The following is a 17586-nucleotide window of genomic DNA, read 5'->3' on the forward strand; positions in this document are numbered from 1 at the left end:
AATGTAATCTCCCCCCAGAGAATCCAATTTTGGATGCTGTACCAGCTAGTGAGGAGCAACCACCTCTGTTCCCCTGCTGTCTTGCAGCAAAGCAAGTTCCTCACATACAGGACTAACACTGCCCTGAATTGTCTGCCAGGAGACAGCTGACTGCTTTAAAAGAGGATCTGTTAACCATCTACCCAAAACAAGGCACAAGGAGGTGAGAAGGATTACATACAGGTTTTTAAAAAAGACAACTGTCCCAGGTTAATGGGGCCCTTTCCCACAAAATGAAAAGCTGGGGAAAAGGGCTCTCTCACAATACTCCTTTATCAGGTCTGGAACACAGCTTCCCACAGAAACAACAGGCTACCCAACAGTAACCATGCTTTCAGAAGGTCTACTGCTGGTCTGAGGATAGAATCAGTGGTGGGGCAGGAGGCAGCAGCAAGGTGCCAGCGGGAAGGTGGTGGCACTTATTGGTCCCTGTCCCCTTTTAGAGAACTAAAACCTGGATGCATTCCATCCCATCTCTTCCCTAACTCCATAACCGGCTCCCCAGGTGCCTTCACAGCAGCCTCTCCCCTCACAATCCCAGCTCCTGGGTGCCTCACAGCTCACCTGTTACCTACTCCCTGCTTCACTTCTGATGGAGCATTATCATGCAAGCTCCAGCCCCTCATGGTGACAGGCCCCTCCCCACCCATTTGGGGGTTTTGAGAGAAAGCAGCCTTCTGCTGCTGTACCAGCCACAGCTGGCTATCTGGAACACTGTCACAGGAACAACAGCACCTTGCAGTGGAACACAGACAAGGAATACAAAACTGTTTTCAGGAATGTAAAACCACTTTCTTGGGAGAAATGGGTGAAATAGGAAGGCTACCCCTGTTACCTACACTCCTCCCACAGCCACATGCCTTCTGCTTAGGCTAGTAACTACTCAGGCTGTGAGGAGATGCTTTCAAGTTGGATCCTGCCCTGGTCTAGGCTGATGTAGTAGTGTGCATGGTGGAGTGTGGGAACCTCTGGCGTTAATTCATTATGAATGTGGGCAGGGCAACTCCTTGACCTGCAGGAAACTTTCTGCTTCAACTAAATTACCAGTATCCAATTACACTAAGACAGCATCTAGTTTTTTTCAATCAGATGCTTCTATTGGTCAGGTACTTCACTGCTAGGGAAAAAAAAAGGATTCTCTTTCCCCGTGTGCCTATTAAGGATTCATTCAGTGAACCTGGAAGATGCTTTCCTGCAGACTGACATCAGTTCCACATTTTTGAGCCATCCAGACTGGTGATCCACAGCGCCAAAAAGGGATAAAAAGTACAAATCTGATACAGAATTAAACTTTTCTATTCCTAACCACCAACTAAAGTGGTACAAGAAAGCAGGAAGAAACGGACGCTCTGGAAAGTCTTGAAACAAGAAACCCAACAAAATCAGAAGAAAATGGTTTAGAAGAGCCTTTAAAATGAATTTTATTGTCAGAATTTTACAAGTAGCCTTCAGTGGCATCATACAAGAAGAACTCTGTTGCAAAACTCTAATAAATAGTCTGCCCCAAGTCCCAAAATATTTTTTGAAATAAAATAAAAACCAAACTTAAAAATAAAAGAGAATAAAAGCAAGACTTCAGGATGCTCAGAGATGTTAGCAATATTTCCCATTTACAAATAATATCAGGCATTATATAAATCTCCTTCATACAAGTAATTAAAAAACCCAAGACATTCTAAACCTTTACAAAAAGCACTCCAGAAATAGTTCCAAAGAGATCCATTTCCATGACAAAACATTAGAGAAGAACTCCATGGGGATTAGCATCAGAAATGAAGTTTGAGGTTGAAGTGTAGTGTGTACTTGTATGGAGCAGGATTAAAGAGCATGAAAAAAGGATTTGAAAAGAGCATGGAAGTTTCTATGACAAGAGACTATGCCCAATGATTGTAATCTGTCTACTTAAGCATGTGGTGAAGGGGAGGGAGTGGATGCTCTTGAAATTAAACCCCTGCCCTTTTATGCAAGGCAATATTTATTAAGGTAGTGACTGTATCCTCAGAAGGGAGTAGCAAAGGTTTCTCAGCACGCTGCACAGTTCAGTGCCTGTGCAGACTGTAGTGCTTTAGAAGTTGGTTTCTGACACCTAAGTAATATTTTCTGGTGAGGTGACATGTTGCAGCAAGTTAGCTGTTCCTTAAAAGAAGACGAAATTAACTTTCCTGGCATGAGGCAGTTTGGGAAATCTCATGCTAGACAGTTTCACTGGGAATTGGGGATTTCAGAGCTCCAGTCCTATCCCAGTACTTTGAAAAATACACTTCTCCAATTGACCTTTACATATTCCTCTGTCTACCACAGTAAAATACCTCTCATATAATAAAACACAAGTTGAATAAACATGTGAGTTGAGAAGCCCAGAGAAATGGAATGGGAAGGCAGATGCATGGAGATGGTTTATGTGGATTTTCATGGAAACAGTTCAGGGAAAAGAAATCTTAATCTCTTTACAACTTCAGCCTAAGTCTTCTGCACGTATGCAAGTAACAGATTCCCCTGGAAGGGAGGGGGTGATACTTCAGTGGTACAGCAACAGTACTCAGTATCTCTTAGCCTGCCTGATACAGTATGAACTGCAGCATGCCTAATTTTGCTGTTTATAAAGTAATTTGCAGCCATTGTTTCCACAGGAAACAAAGGCTACCAGAAATGCTAATGTGTGATAGATGTGTGATAATATGCCTCACCCATGGCTCCAGTCTCTAGTCTCTCTCCAAATGCTGGTTGTACTGCACCATACACTATGGACACGCGTTCTCTGTAATGTATGGGAAGGTAGCACTAGCCATCAAGCGCAAATTGCCAAGGAGACACCTAAAACATTGCATTACATCCCCTTGTCTGTGGCATACTTCAGAAAACAATGTAAGAAAAACAGTAAAAATAAACATTTCTTTCTAAATTTCTAGATGTCATAATATTTGCCAAAGCTGCAAGAAAAAGCAGATTATCTGAAACGGAGAGAAAGGAGTTAATGGAAATAGAGGCAGATGGAACAGCAAGCCTGATCCCACCTCCAAATCATTTTGTACATACAGATAAAGAGACAATGTGCAAAAAATAGACATTCACATTTTAGCAGTTAAACTTTTATTTTACCTTTTAAAATTATTTACTTTGTTTTTTCTACAAAAGGCAGACACTGATTGTTGATCTGCAATTGTTCTGAGTGCGCGCAGAGATGCAAAAAAGGGTTATAGGAGGATGAAGGACAGGGAAGTGCTCTGACTATACTTTCACACGTCATGATTAAGGTGGCATTAAAGCTTAAGTCCCAGTAATAATATTCATAACAGATAGTTTCCTTCCCTGTACACTGTTCTTAGTTCATGTCAATCGTGTTGAAAACCCATTCGGTGAATTTCTTCAGTTTCTCAGTTGCATTCTGGGATTCCTCCTGTAACCTCAAGTTGTCTTCCCGCAAATGTTGCACTTCAGCCTGAAGACTGGCCTTGTCCTCTTTTTCCTTAGGCATGAGGAAAAATACAGATCTTAGGGGTAATTTTAGGCCATGCTTCCTACCTATACAGAGAGCATGAGTCATTCTTAATAAGGATTTTATGTGCAGTGATGCATGGGTTTGTATCTAAGGGACATTTGGGACATCTAACTTCCCGCTTTTTGCATGAATGAGCAGGATTTCTATATATTAAAAATCCAATACAGAAGCTGGCTCCCCAAGTGGTGAAATAAAATCGGGCATGCCCTGTTCTGTATGTGCCTGTCTGTATGTGTCTGTCTGCTGATGGTTAACTAAATAATGGATAGGAGATATTCCTGCAAATACTTGCCCAGCTAAGAGACTTTTCTTTCCACCACAGCAGATCCTTCTTGGACCAAGCAGGCAGTAACTCAATATAAGAAGTTTCCATGGTAGAAATTTTATGTTTAGGTAATACTCTTACTTTTCAACATTAGCAGGGTATCTTTACATGGACTAGTATCAAGCTTTTTGCAGTGTCACCTGAAATAGGAGTGGAGGTACTCAGAATCACCCTCTCATTTAAGCAGAGGAATCAGATGCCAACAAATTCAGACACTCCACTCTAGCCTTGCATAGAAGTACGATATGAGAAAAAGAGTAAAGAAATGTCTTCTTCTCATTCAAGGAGGAGACTGTCGAAGACTCAGGCATGGCAAAGCGGGTTTATACAGTTATAAGCATCACCTATTGGCACTAAAGATATGTCTTATGGATTTTCTGTAATTAATTGTTTACCTTCCTTAAATCCTCTTGTAACATCTTCAGCAAACCTTCCAGTTGGTCCACTTTAGAAGCAAGAGTTGGAGGAGATTCTTTACTGTTGAAAGCAGGAAACAGGAGTAGGTATTGATACTATTTATTGTATTCACACAGGGTAGTTAACAGCCTCATCTAACCCAAGTGGCTTTATGTATGCTCTCAGGTATACTAAGAATTCACAAAATTAATACAAAGACCCTAACAAAGAGCACATGAGAAACATGCAGCACATTAATCCACAGAACACATTTAACTCTTAATTAACTGGGGCCATCCCATCACTTGACATCTAATTCTACTCAGTATATGTGCATGGCGTTACCATTGCTTTGGACATGTTCCTTAACATCTCGGACATGTTCATTAACATCTCAGAACCTGTAAAAAGGTTCAGCTGTACCTGTGATTCCTCTGTTTTCACTTCCCACCACCATCTTAATGAGAATTTGTGAAGAGTTCTGTGATGCCTGGAAATGGCTTTCAAATAAAGATATTCTTATACTCTTTTCTTTGGTTTGTAGCTAAGGAAGCCTGCAGATCTGGTGTACTTACCCTGTATAAGGCTTTAACTGTGCACTGAGCTGGTCCTCAGCCTGATCACTACTAGAGGCAGCACTCACAGGTCTGTGATTTTCATCAGCAGCAGCAAAGAATGAAGCTCGCTGAACTGAGAAGGCAAACACAAAACAGCCATGGCAGCAGTAACAACTACCTGCTCATGCACAGTGCAAGAGCTATGCTGCAGGATCTCAAAGCAATCTAAGAAGTTTGTCTCAAGCAAGATAAAGTGATGATATGACATACCAATATCTACTTGACAGAAGCAAACTGGCATTGCAAGTGTTTGCACCAGGTTCTCCACTGTATTGGATTCAACAAGCAAGTACTATCTCTGGCACGATACTGCAGGTTCACACAGATCATGAATCACCCCCAGGCTAAAAAGCTCTCCAGGAGGGAGATGTTAGAGAGTGCAAAGCAGAAGTACCACAGTAGCACTCACAGAGTCATCCCAAGGCCAGTTCCAAGACAGGCAACAAGCCAAGCTGGAACAAAAGTAGCTGTGCAGAACTTCCTGCATTACGCTAGCCAGTAACTCAATGACTAAATTTAGCTTCCTTCACTCCATAAAGGATTCCTTTATCTTGAAATAAAAGCTCGCTGTGCACAATTTACATGTGGAAAATAAAATTACCACTGTAATTTTTCAAAGCCCAAATTTTTTCCTTATGCCTTAGAAAACTTTCTCAGATTCAAATGTGAAACCTCTTTCCTGCCTTGTGTCTGTATTTTTTTGTCCCGTAACTGCTCAGATGTTTTAACACACCTCTAAATAACTATCACATGTGGTGTGACTCTAAACTACCAACTGTCCCTACCTCTAGCCCAAACACTAATATAAACACGTTAGTTTAATAAATTAACATTTCTCTCCCTCAGCAGCTGCTCTGTAAACAGAACAGCATCGTCATCTTACCTTTGGAAAATTTGTATTCTATGCTTTCAAGAAGGCTAAAATTAACGCCTTGGTATTTGATGGAATTTTTCTTCCTTTTTTCTTTTAACGAAAATACTGAAGGTTGATGTAGCTCAGGGATCTAGGCAGCTTTTGTTTCAGCTGGTTGCAGATACCACTATTTGTAACTTTGGAGACTTGTGCTGGAGACACCAACCAACAAAGTAGAAGAGATGTGTCCTGGATCACAAACCAGAATTTAAGCTACTTGGTACTTGTCAAACCCTACTGGCACCTGGCAGAGGCTAGAGACTGGATTGTTTGGATTGTATTGACATCAGACAGCTGTTCCCTCTCCAAGTAAAATCTGAATATATTTTTACAGCCATGAGATAAAAGATGTCAGCCAATACATTACCCCATCTTTTCTTCATCTGAGCTGTCAGTTTGTTACCTTCCCCACACCAGCTTAGACATGAACTGTCTTAATTATGTATATGTCTACTACCAGAGAACAGCCAAAAAAGCAAGTTACTTAACAGCCTTCTCCAACCATGCAAAATAATGTCTACAAGGTAATGTCTAGAAGGTTCAGGATCAGTGAAAACACTTTCATGAAGGTGAGACAGCATTTATGCAGAGATTAGGAAAAGGCACTTCTGTTAAATGCAACTAGAAGACTTTTCCATTGGATTATAGTAACTGTAAGGTAAACTCCCTTTGGGCTGAAGTGTATTTAATTTTAAATTGAAATACATCTAGGCAGTGTACAGGTTTCTGTGGTTTACTAAGTGTTGAGGAGATGGAAAGTGCCACAAGATGAAATGACACTTATGTGTAAGTTTATGTATTCAGAGTATGCAAAGGGAAGAATGGCAATGGAAAAAGTGTAATACCAACAAGGCATGTTTCCCAAATTACCTTGGCAGCAGACTTCAGCTGCACTACAGAAACTTCTTGCTAGTGCAGTAAGCAAGCAATCATTAGTGTGCTCATAGGCTTTTCCCCTGCCATTTGACTTCACTTTTGCACTTCCATGCCAGATGTCTTTTCCACCCTAGCTGTGATGTCTGCAGCTGCTCTACATGAAATGAAAAGTAGCCAGTTTCAGAGATTTAGCCAAACCATAGCACAAAGGGATTCCAGTATGAAGAAAGGGTATCTGGGTATTACAAACAAAGTTTTAGGCCGTTAAGGTTTGAGTTGCTATATTAAATGAGCTGAAGCTTCAGACTAAGTAGAAACAGTAACAACAACAAAAGCAAGAGTCAAGGTTAAAAAAGACCACCACCACTCCTTAACAAAGCATGCAGAAAGACCAGCTTTCTAAGTATTATATTCTGAAAAGTTACCTTCAAAGGCTTTGGCAGCATCTACCAGGTTTGACCAATCCAGATCAGAGGCAGAATCAGGCAATGGCATAAGACCAGGGTCTGGCATGGGCTGCCGTCTTTGCTCCTGGATATCTGTGAGCGAGCTGTCTGAGGCAGAAAACTCTCCTAGAGAAATGCAGAACAAATTATAAACTCCCTAGAAAAAACCCCAATATTCCATTCGTAATACTAATGCATCTCTATTTTTATTTTTTATGCTTTTGGAACCAGAATTCAGTAGGATGTTTGATCAACTGTAGCTGACTTGATACAGCCTGTTACAAGCCAGTTTTCTGAGACAGTGCTTCTCACCAGGACACTTACCTGTCTGAATCTATGCAGCTTATCATTTCAAAAGCTAACCTCTGCCTACCCCCAGCACTGCAACAAGCTGAAGATACTCAACTTGCTTCCTCATACCCTCTGTCAGGGTATCAAGAAAGCTTTGAAAACTTTGTAGGTGGTATAAGAAGCACCAGAGGTATAGGGGTGAGAAGATGGAATGGGCACATGGGAGGAAGCTGCAGAGTAGAAGGGTGTGGTGAAGAATCCATTTGGGCCAGAGTGAACAGAAACAGTGTGGTGGGCAGGATACAAGCTCATTGAAAGACAAATGCCCCTAGTTGAGTTGCCTTTTTCCTGCCCCCCCGCCCCCACCTTTTTTAATTTGATAGTCTAATAACTATATAACTTCAATAACTAAAATAATTTTCTAGTAACTTTAGCTAAATAATATTGCTGCCTGGGAAACAATGAACAGAAAAGCTACACTGCATTCACTTCCTTGATCTAAAATCTTGATTCACACAGAATTAGAAGAAAAAACTAACCATTTGAAAAATGCCCTGTTTTAAAAGTGTGAGCTGGATTCTTAATTAAGACAGATGAGTAATTTTTAATAACTGGAAGCCAAGAAATACTTGTGGTATTAAATATCTCCAGCTCTATTTGGGGAGAGTGAGAGAGATTGATCATGCAGGCCCTACATTTTATAGGAAACGGAACATCTTGTTTTGTTGACAAATGTCGAGCAGCAGTGAGTTTGGTATGGAAAAGAACTTGACAGTGAAAGAAGGTTTTGTGATTTTCTTTTTAGAAAATATATGCATCAAAATGAAAAGAGACCAAGTGCTGGTTCCCACTTGTACTCAGACAGCATCAGTATCATCTGACCCCAAGCCCTCAGAAGCCAAATCCACCAGCCAGTTACAAGTGTAACGAGTCTGCAAAGTTATTTTAGTGCATGTAAAAAGCGGAAGAGAAGAGAGAAGAGAGCTCAGTTTCCTAACTCTTACGCAAGAAACATGTTATATGGAAACAACAGCTCATGAAAATGTCAGGTTAAACACTGAAAACTGATGCCTGGTGATCACAGACAGATGAAAATAATTTAAAATAGATTTCTACAGCAGCCTTCACTGTCAAATGTACCCTGTGTATCTAAACACAGACTGTGCTTAGGGCCCACTACAGTGAGTTGGATCTACTGGCAGCCTTGTGTTTTGCTCTTGAAACATACTAAAACATGAATAAATCAGAGCAGATACATACTTCTTCAGAGTCCTACACTGCGAGATCTAGCTCTATTTCTGGAGAACACATTTAGTACACATTTACGGATGAGATACAGTGGGAACCTGTGAAAATTCCCCTTCTCACCAACTGAGACATTCACATGCAGCAACACACAACCTATCAGATAAGCCTTCTGAGGCTTTTCAGTGAACTAATGGGGAAAAGCCAAGTGCCTTCTTGACAGCACTTTGCCAAGTAACTTCTTGTTAGCTGTTGATGTGTGACTAAAGTAAATCAAATCCTGTAAAATGAATAGAGTAAGGGAGTGAATTTAAAAACAGTTCATGCAATAAAAGCTGTATCTGGAGTAGCTGTACACCCAAATATTCACTAGTGTTTTTTCACTTTCCTATAATTTTTTTCCTAATAGCATTTTGTTCCCATCATCTCACACTAAAGGAACTGACACCTGAAGTTGTCACTGATGAATAACCAGGCATATATTATTGTCCCATTGGTCCAACTGGTCCAGATGACTCCTGGAAGAAATGGTGAAAACTTACAGCCATTGAGGCAAAGTGCTCCCTCCACAAGGTAACTGCATGACCAGTCATGCAGTCTTATATCCACTGAAGTGAGGAAGAAAATCCCCGTCCCATTTTATATTTTCAAGTACGTGACTTGACTCTCCTTGCTGTAGCAAAATCAAGATGGAAGCAGTAATTGCTGTAGCAAACATGTTCCCTTACCATGACTCAAAAAGGATTCCTCTGCAAGTAGGAAAATGGGAAATACACTTACCATGCAGCGATTTCATTCCCAAAGTATACGACGGTCTCCGTAACGGCAGCGACTTTGGGAGAGAAGGGTACGTGCTGGTGAACAGAACATCATTTGGCATGGCTTGGTCCAAGAGCGAGGCCCGCGAGGTGAAGAAGTGGTCCCTTTGACCACTGTAAATACTCTCATCTGACAAAGTCCTTTGCAAGGCACGCCTTGTGGTAGGAGTGCTGGGAAAGGGAGACTGACAGGACAGAGTGTGTGACTATACATTCATAAAAACAAATAAAAAGAAATGAGAAAAAAAAATCAATAAAGAAACTTTTGAAGTCTATGTTGAAATAGTTTTTTAAAACTTCTTTTAAAATGAGAAAGCAGTATTTCTTTTCAGAGTGGAAAAGAAAAAAGAACTAAAGGAATCTGCTTGGAAGGAGATAACTAGAAAACATATATAATTTTTCTTTATCCTGTGGCACGTTCTATCTTTTAAATACCTTTCAGACTTTTCCCGAAGTGGAAGACTCAGGCAGCCCTCATGGTTTCTAGAGCTGATGTATAGCAAGAGATAATGTTTATAGATACAGACTGAATGCTGCATAAACCAGAGTTCCCCCTGTGCCCGGGGGAGGCTGCCTTCCTACAGGCAGAGCATCAGCAAACGCCAACTGATTAAAAGTCTCATATTACTCAACAATTGGAACACCCACCACTGCTTTGATTCTTCAGAAGGATTTGAATCGAAATTAAGTAAATAGTCCCATGAGTAAGAGAGCTTATGTCTCATCATCATCCCAGCTTCCTCCACGCTCCACAGAGGAGAAAGCAATGCTGTAAGTTAGCCTTGCCTTACAGACCCTCTCACCAGTGCCAGCAAGCTGGTATCAGAGAACTCGTAACCATTCAGCAGAGACACTGATTTTCATGAAACCTGTAGCAACATAAGTACCTTTAAGACATTTATCTATGGTTTGGTGTAAATTTGGTCCAAAGGCTTTCATGGAGAAATGACAAACAGGAAGGAAGACCTCACCACCCTCATTTGTTCTGTAAGCAACTTTAAACAAAGGTGATAATACGATTTCTGGAAAGAGTGATGAAACATTACAAAGAGTTGCTCATTTTCACATAAAAATAGTTCTCTCTTCTCAGAAAGAGGCATCAAGTGTTTAAACAGACAGTACTCTATTCCTGTGATCAAAATGCCACACAACAAGGTGGGAGAAAAGTGTGGAAGAGGGACTGTTGTCTTGGTACTGTACAGTGGAAGACAACCTGCCAGATTTTTTTTTTTTGCCAAAACATTACAAAGGTGAAGATTACAAGACTACTGCACATTTTGCTTTTATGATTCAGGATCAGAAAATTAAAATTACTTCCAAAAAACCTGCCATCATCAAAAGACAAAGAAGGAAAGAGAAACCACATCCCACACCAACTTTCTATTACATCAAAGTCTCTCTTCTGTGCTGCATCTCAGGACACACTCCTCACAGTATGAACCTTGCATATACAGTTAACACTACAGAAAGGACAACTCCTGGTACACAGTTGTCACTATGTTACAGTGATGACAAAACTGTTTTTTTATTCTGAAATCTAAAAGCTCAATCAGCAGGTTCATGTTATGATCCAGTGAAATCTCCCAGTACTTGTCCCAAAGTGGCAACGGAAACGGTTTTTCTAAACCGTATAAAAATATTTGTATAATAAAAGCAACTTTTTTAGTAAGATGAAATATAAATCATGCAGGGGGCAGAAGTAGCAGTTACTTTTAAAATGGAAAATACTTAATTTATTGGTGTGAGAGAATGTCATTAACTTGCTGGAATGTATAAAAAATGTAACCTGAGTTAATATAGTTGTTGCAGTTACCAGGAAATGAAGATCAAGGTAAGAAGTTATTCACTAACCCTAAAGCAGAAAAACAACCAACTTGTTTTGATGGTCTTCAGGTCACCTCTTTAAACAGAATGGAAGTTCTTGGAATGAGAACTCCCCTTGCTCAAAACAACCAACAGGAGATGCTCACATTGCCCATGTACTGTTTCCCTCAGAACTACCACAGACCTAAGATATCAGTATCTTGCCATTGGCAAGGTTTTTTTTTGCTCCAGCCTCAAAGGCAACATCTGAAATAAGCTGTGTGTGGAATCCAGCACTTAGAAGTTTCAACACACCACTTTGAGTTTTTATAAGCAAAGAAAGAAGCTGCAGCTCTCTTCTGCATGGTTGCTATGGAAACCATTTGGGCTCTAGAGATGAGCCTGAGATGTTAGGCACTGACTGTTCATGAAGACTGTAGAGATCAAGATGTTATATTCAAAATGATGGATTTTGAAAACAAATATAAATCTGTTTTAATTATTAATACATTTATAATTAAAATTGTTCAAGTTTAGGGAGCGTTCTTGGTCCTTGTGTAGTAACAGTATTAGAGAAGCATAAAAGTGTGCTTTCTGCAAGGAGTTTCAATAGTGTCAACAAGTCTCTGTCCAGTGATGCAATCAGAGAAGAACAAATCAAATGCGTAAGACAACACCTCAGGCTTTTCCATGAGCCAGAAGTCCTAAAATGCTCTTTGCAATTTGGCCTTCTTGTCTCTTTACATTTGCACACAATGCTGTCATAGTACTGCAGCATCAGTAATAATGAAACTGTTCCCCCAGTATATTTCTCTCATAGGTAAGTCTCTGGCAAATTGTTTCTGTCCATGATGAGAATTCAGGGAATGTCTTGCATTTTATTTTCCTGTTATGAGTGAGAATAGAAAAAATCCTATCTGAGAAACTCTTGAGTCCAATGTAAAGTCCAAGCAAGTAAGCTCTGTATGAATGAACACTTACTTCAGCTTCAACTGCTTTGAAAGCACTCAGCATTTTCAACACAGAAGAAAGAGCTCCATGGCCCTCATCCTCTTCCAAATTGTTAAACATCTGGTGTGTTAGCTGATACACCAATGTAGCAATGAATTCAATCATCAGATTCTTATAAAGTCTAGCTTTACACTTATTTTTTAACAACAGAACTATGACTTGGATCAAAGGGGACTTAAGCATTACTCCACAGGTATTCCCAGATTTCCCTCAGCTGTGTCAAAGAGACAGCCAGCCAGACTCTCTTTAGCATACCTTAAAATTCTTCTGGGATTCAGGTGTTGGGCTATCAAGATCTATCAATTTCTTCAGCTCTTCTTCAACAGTGGACTTGGATGCTCGTTTCGGTGATGCTCGTAGATCTCTTGCTGAAGCACGCAGCCGAGGGTGGGCCATTTCATTACCATCACTCTGGTGACGTCTTAAATGAAATGGAACAGACACATTCAGGTCTCAAAGCTCTGGGGCAGGAGGCATGAAAGAAACAGGAATCATAGCACCCTCAAGATTTTACAAATAAAAACCTAGGTAGGGGGCATGGAGGAGGGAAGGAGTTCCGCTAATACAGCGGAGCCTTGTCTTAATGAATATCTGTCAAAGCAATAAACTTGTTTAAAAACATCAACTAGCAATAGGCTTAAATGTTATCATGTTTTCTCAATAAGGGGTTGAATCTATTAAAATAACGTGTATTCTGTAAAAAAAGTAAAAAGCATACATCTTCAATGAGCTCCAAACCAGCAAATCACTAAGTTTCTTTAATCTTTTAACTAGCTCTTTATTATGGAGCTCTTACAAAGTTTCACCATCTCCTTTTGACAGCCAGTTATTGGCATCATCTAGGGATACTGTGCTTCACCCGATCAAAGTCAAGAAGGGTTGAATAAATTACTTTGAAACGGGCTTTCTAAACCACTTGTTTTTCAAGTCATACTAGATTTAAAGAACAGTATTTTCACTGGTAGTCGTTTCTCAATGTCTCTTTCAAAAGACACAGTGGCATGTTGTAACACCGAGAGATCTTGGCCTGCACTAAGCCAGTTAGACTGGATACTGGCAGGAATCTTCAGGCAACATGGAGTGCCAGAGAGCTAATGCACAGCACACATGCTACAAACATGGGTGAGAGGCTTAAGGAAAACTCAGGCTCTACATTAAGAGGATTTTTGATATTTGCTCAAATTGCATTTTGAGTCACCTTTAAGTCCCCAAAGGAAAGATAAGCATTAATAGGACTGAAATCCATACAGATCTCTAGAATTATAAAAACCCCGTTGTAAGTCAACAGGGAACGAGAATGGGTAATTATCAAATATTTAAGCCTAACTGCAGAACTCTAGATTAGAGATTAAGTTCTACAGAAGACTAAGCATTCAATTAAATAGCCTTGGGCTGTTCTATACAGAGATTTGTCACAGACCTCAATGCTTTTTTAACAATTAAAGCAAATAACCAAACAAGAGAACCAGAAGACAGTCTTACTTTCTTGAATCCATAAATCCCACTGAGTTTATCGTTCCTTCTGGCTTTTTCCATCCGATCAGATACTTGCTAGTAGCACCCTGGCGAGGGTAGAAAGTCCTAGGACCAGATGAGGAGGAAGAGGAGGAGGAGAAAGAAGGTGCAAGCTGGGGAGAAGTAGCAGAATGAAGCTCTTCTTTAGGAGAGCTTCTGGCACTGGTGAAAACAACCGGGCTGGCAGAGTGTCGTGAGCTCATGGTACTACAAAAAAAACAAAAACAAAACCAAACATAATAAAGACAAAATTTGCCTAAAATGTGTATATGGGCACCTTGTTTAATTATTTTTAAAGCAGAACTCTGGACACAAATTATCACTCATCAATAGTGGGTGGAGTATCAAAACCAGTTCACTTATTCCCTTATTCCCCTTCACAAATGGGAAGTCACAGTCATTACGCAGCATCAAAGTAACGCAAGAGACTGTAGCTGAATTAGCAAGAAAGAACCCAAGTCCAATTTCTGGCTGGCTGTGGAAGCAAACATATTTTGAAGGAACATAAGCAACAGGAGACATCTCTTTAAAGGCCCACAACAAACAGAAGAAGAAACCCATACACCTTTCAAAAGGATTTCTGGATGTTGCCTGAAAAGCAGTTACCATTTGTACAAAAAAGACTTGTAAACTGAGAAGTTTGAGAAGGTCTCCAACACCTATCACAATTTGTCTAGACAGAAAAAAGAGATGGGGTGACCAACTGCATCTTATTGGAAGGAGAGGGGCTTTAGATGGGAGCTACTCTTCAGTAATGCTGATATTCAAATCTGATGCAACTTGCATAATATCAGGAGCAGTAGGTCTTAAAGACAATATTTACTACAACAACCTTCAGAAGTCAGGTATTATAGTCCAGCTCACACGACTGGAATGTGGCCATGGATGGCTATGTGCTTTTTAGGAAAGATCGGTCGGTGAAGCGAGGTGGTGGAGTTGCTCTTTATGTGAGAGAGCAACTAGAATGTATTGAGTTTTGTACAGGGGCTGATGAGGGGCAAGTTGAAATTCTGTGGGTAAGAATTAAAGGACAGGGTAGTATGGGTGACACAGTTGTGGGGGTCTACTACAGACCTCCTGATCAAGATGAGGAAGTTGATGAGGCTTTCTACAGGCAGCTGAAAGCAGCCTCACAACTACAGTCCTTGGTCCTCATGGGAGATTTTAACTACCCCGATATCTGCTGGAAGACTTATACAGCCAGCCTTTCACAGTCTAGGAGGTTCCTCCAATGCATTGATGACAACTTCTTAATGCAAATGGTGGACAAGCCAACTAGAAGAGGAGCGCTGCTGGATCTTGTGCTCACCAACAAGGAGGGCCTTATTGAAGCAGTGGTGGTCAATGGCAACCTTGGCTGCAGTGACCATGAGATGGTGGAGTTCAGGATCCTGTGTGGGAGGAACAGAATTTCCAGCAGGACCAGAACCCTGGACTTCTACAGAGCAAACTTCGACCTCCTCAACCAATTGTTAAGGGAAGTCCCATGGGACAGAGTGCTAGAAGGTAAAGGGGCTCAAGATAGCTGGACAATATTCAAGGACCGCTTCTTGCAAGCACAGCATCAGTGTGTCCCAATGGGTAGAAAATCTAGTAAGGGAGCTAGGAGACCAGCGTGGTTAAAAAAGGAACTGCTGGGGAAACTCAAGTGGAAGAGGAAAATCTATAGATCATGGAAGGAGGGACTGGTCACTTGGGAGGAATATAGGAATGTTGTCAGGGAATGCAGGGAGGCAACTAGGAAAGCTAAGGCCTCCTTGGAACTTAACCTTGCAAGTCGGGTTAAGGATAGTAGAAAGGGCTTTTTCAAATACATAGCCAACAAAGCTAATACCAGAGGCAATATAGGCCCACTGCTGAATGAGGTGGGTGCCCTGGTGACAGAGGATATGAAGAAGGCAGAGGTGCTGAATGTCTTCTTTGCCTCTGTCTTTACTCCTGCAGGCTTTTCCCATGAGCCCCAGATTCATATAACCCCAGAAGTAGTCAAGATAGGTGAGGACATAGTAGATGAGGATTGGGTTAGGGATCAGTTGCATAATCTGGACATCCATAAATCGATGGGTCCGGATGAAATGCATCCAAGGGTGCTGAGGGAGCTGGCGGAGGTCATTGCTAGTCCACTCTCCATCATCTTCGGTAAGTCATGGGTAACAGGAGAGGTGCCTGAGGACTGGAGGATAGCAAATGTCACTCCAGTCTACAAGAAGGGCAAGAAGGAGGACCCGGGTAACTATAGACCGGTCAGCCTCACCTCCATCCCTGGAAAGGTAATGGAACAACTTGTCCTTGGCACTATCTCTAGACATATCAAGGAGATGGGGGTCATCAAGAGCAGTCAACATGGTTTTACCAAGGGTAAGTCATGTTTGACTAACCTCATAGCCTTCTATGAGGAAATTACTAGGTGGATAGATGATGGTAGAGCGGTAGATGTGGTCTATCTTGATTTCAGTAAAGCATTTGACACCGTCTCCCACAGCATCCTTGTAGATAAGTTGATCAAGTATGGGTTTGATGATCAGGCAGTGAGGTGGATCAAGAACTGGTTGAAAGGAAGAAGTCAGAGAGTTGTAGTCAATGGGGCAGAATCTAGTTGGAGGCCTGTGACTAGCGGAGTCCCTCAGGGGTCGGTACTGGGACCGGTGTTGTTCAATATCTTCATCAACGACCTGGATGAGGGCACAGAATGTACCCTCAGCAAGTTTGCTGATGACACCAAGCTGGGAGGAGTGGCTGACACACCAGAAGGCTGTGCTGCCATTCAGAGAGACTTAGACAGGCTGGAGACTTGGGCGGGGAAAAACCTGATGAAGTTTAACAAGAGCAAGTGTAGAGTTTTGCATTTGGGGAAGAAAAACGCCATGCACCAGTACAGGTTGGGGGCTGACCTGCTGGAGAGCAGTGTAGGTGAAAGGGACCTGGGGGTCATGGTAGACAGGAGGATGACCATGAGTCAGCAGTGTGCCCTTGTGGCTAAGAAGGCCAATGGCATCCTGGGGTGTATTAGAAAGGGTGTGGTTAGTAGGTCAAGAGAGGTTCTCCTCCCCCTCTATTCTGCATTGGTGAGGCCACATCTGGAATATTGTGTCCAGTTCTGGGCCCCTCAGTTCAAGAAGGACAGGGAAGTGCTTGAAAGAGTCCAGCGCAGAGCCACAAGGATGATTAAGGGAGTGGAACATCTCCCTTATGAGGAAAGGCTGAGGGAGCTGGGTCTCTTTAGTTTGGAGAAAAGGAGACTGAGGGGGGACCTCATCAATGTTTACAAATATGTAAAGGGTGAGTGTCAAGACGATGGAGTTAAGCTTTTTTCAGTGAAGACCAGTGATAGGACAAGGAGTAATGGATACAAGTTGGAGCATAGGAGGTTTAAGATGAATATCAGGAAAAATTTTTTTACTGTAAGAGTGACAGAGCACTGGAACAGGCTGCCCAGAGAGGCTGTGGAGTCTCCTTCGCTGGAGACATTCAAAACCCGCCTGGACGCCTTCCTGTGTGATGTACTCTAGGTGACCCTGCTCTGGCAGGGGGGTTGGACTAGATGATCTTTCGAGGTCCCTTCCAACCCCTAGGATTCTATGATTCTATGATTCTATGATTTCCAAGTACAGTTACAGAGAAACGTTGTGTACAGCCTTCGTACTGAAATAGCATGATAGTTTTCTGTCATCTCTCTACAGAACTCTGCCATATTTTCATCCCTGTATTTGAAACTGTGTTTGAAACAGATGGCCTAGTGGTAAAAAAGTGTCTGACTGAGAAATAAAAATTAGCTGGAAGACTGAATAAAGT

The 17586-nt window shown here is 41.5% G+C and overlaps 1 protein-coding gene across 6 annotated transcripts in view; it reads right to left on the minus strand.

Moving 5' to 3' along the window:
* Positions 1 to 1435: 1435 nt before the first annotated feature.
* The window catches only part of SIPA1L1 (signal induced proliferation associated 1 like 1), a 202743-nt gene continuing 186592 nt past the window's right edge, over positions 1436 to 17586 (minus strand). For 5 of the 6 annotated variants that reach the window (XM_051620671.1, XM_051620673.1, XM_051620670.1 and 2 more), the window contains 7 exons: positions 13762 to 14001; positions 12535 to 12700; positions 9428 to 9671; positions 7091 to 7237; positions 4835 to 4949; positions 4259 to 4340; positions 1436 to 3505 (listed from right to left, as the gene is read on the minus strand). In XM_051620671.1, coding sequence (XP_051476631.1) covers positions 3362 to 3505; positions 4259 to 4340; positions 4835 to 4949; positions 7091 to 7237; positions 9428 to 9671; positions 12535 to 12700; positions 13762 to 14001 — 1138 coding nt within the window. In that variant the 3' untranslated portion in view covers positions 1436 to 3361. The remainder of the gene's footprint in view (positions 3506 to 4258; positions 4341 to 4834; positions 4950 to 7090; positions 7238 to 9427; positions 9672 to 12534; positions 12701 to 13761; positions 14002 to 17586) is intronic. The other variant, XM_051620676.1, reaches the window with a different exon arrangement.

The sequence above is a fragment of the Apus apus genome, chromosome 5 (assembly GCF_020740795.1).
Source record: "Apus apus isolate bApuApu2 chromosome 5, bApuApu2.pri.cur, whole genome shotgun sequence".
NCBI lineage: Eukaryota > Metazoa > Chordata > Aves > Apodiformes > Apodidae > Apus > Apus apus.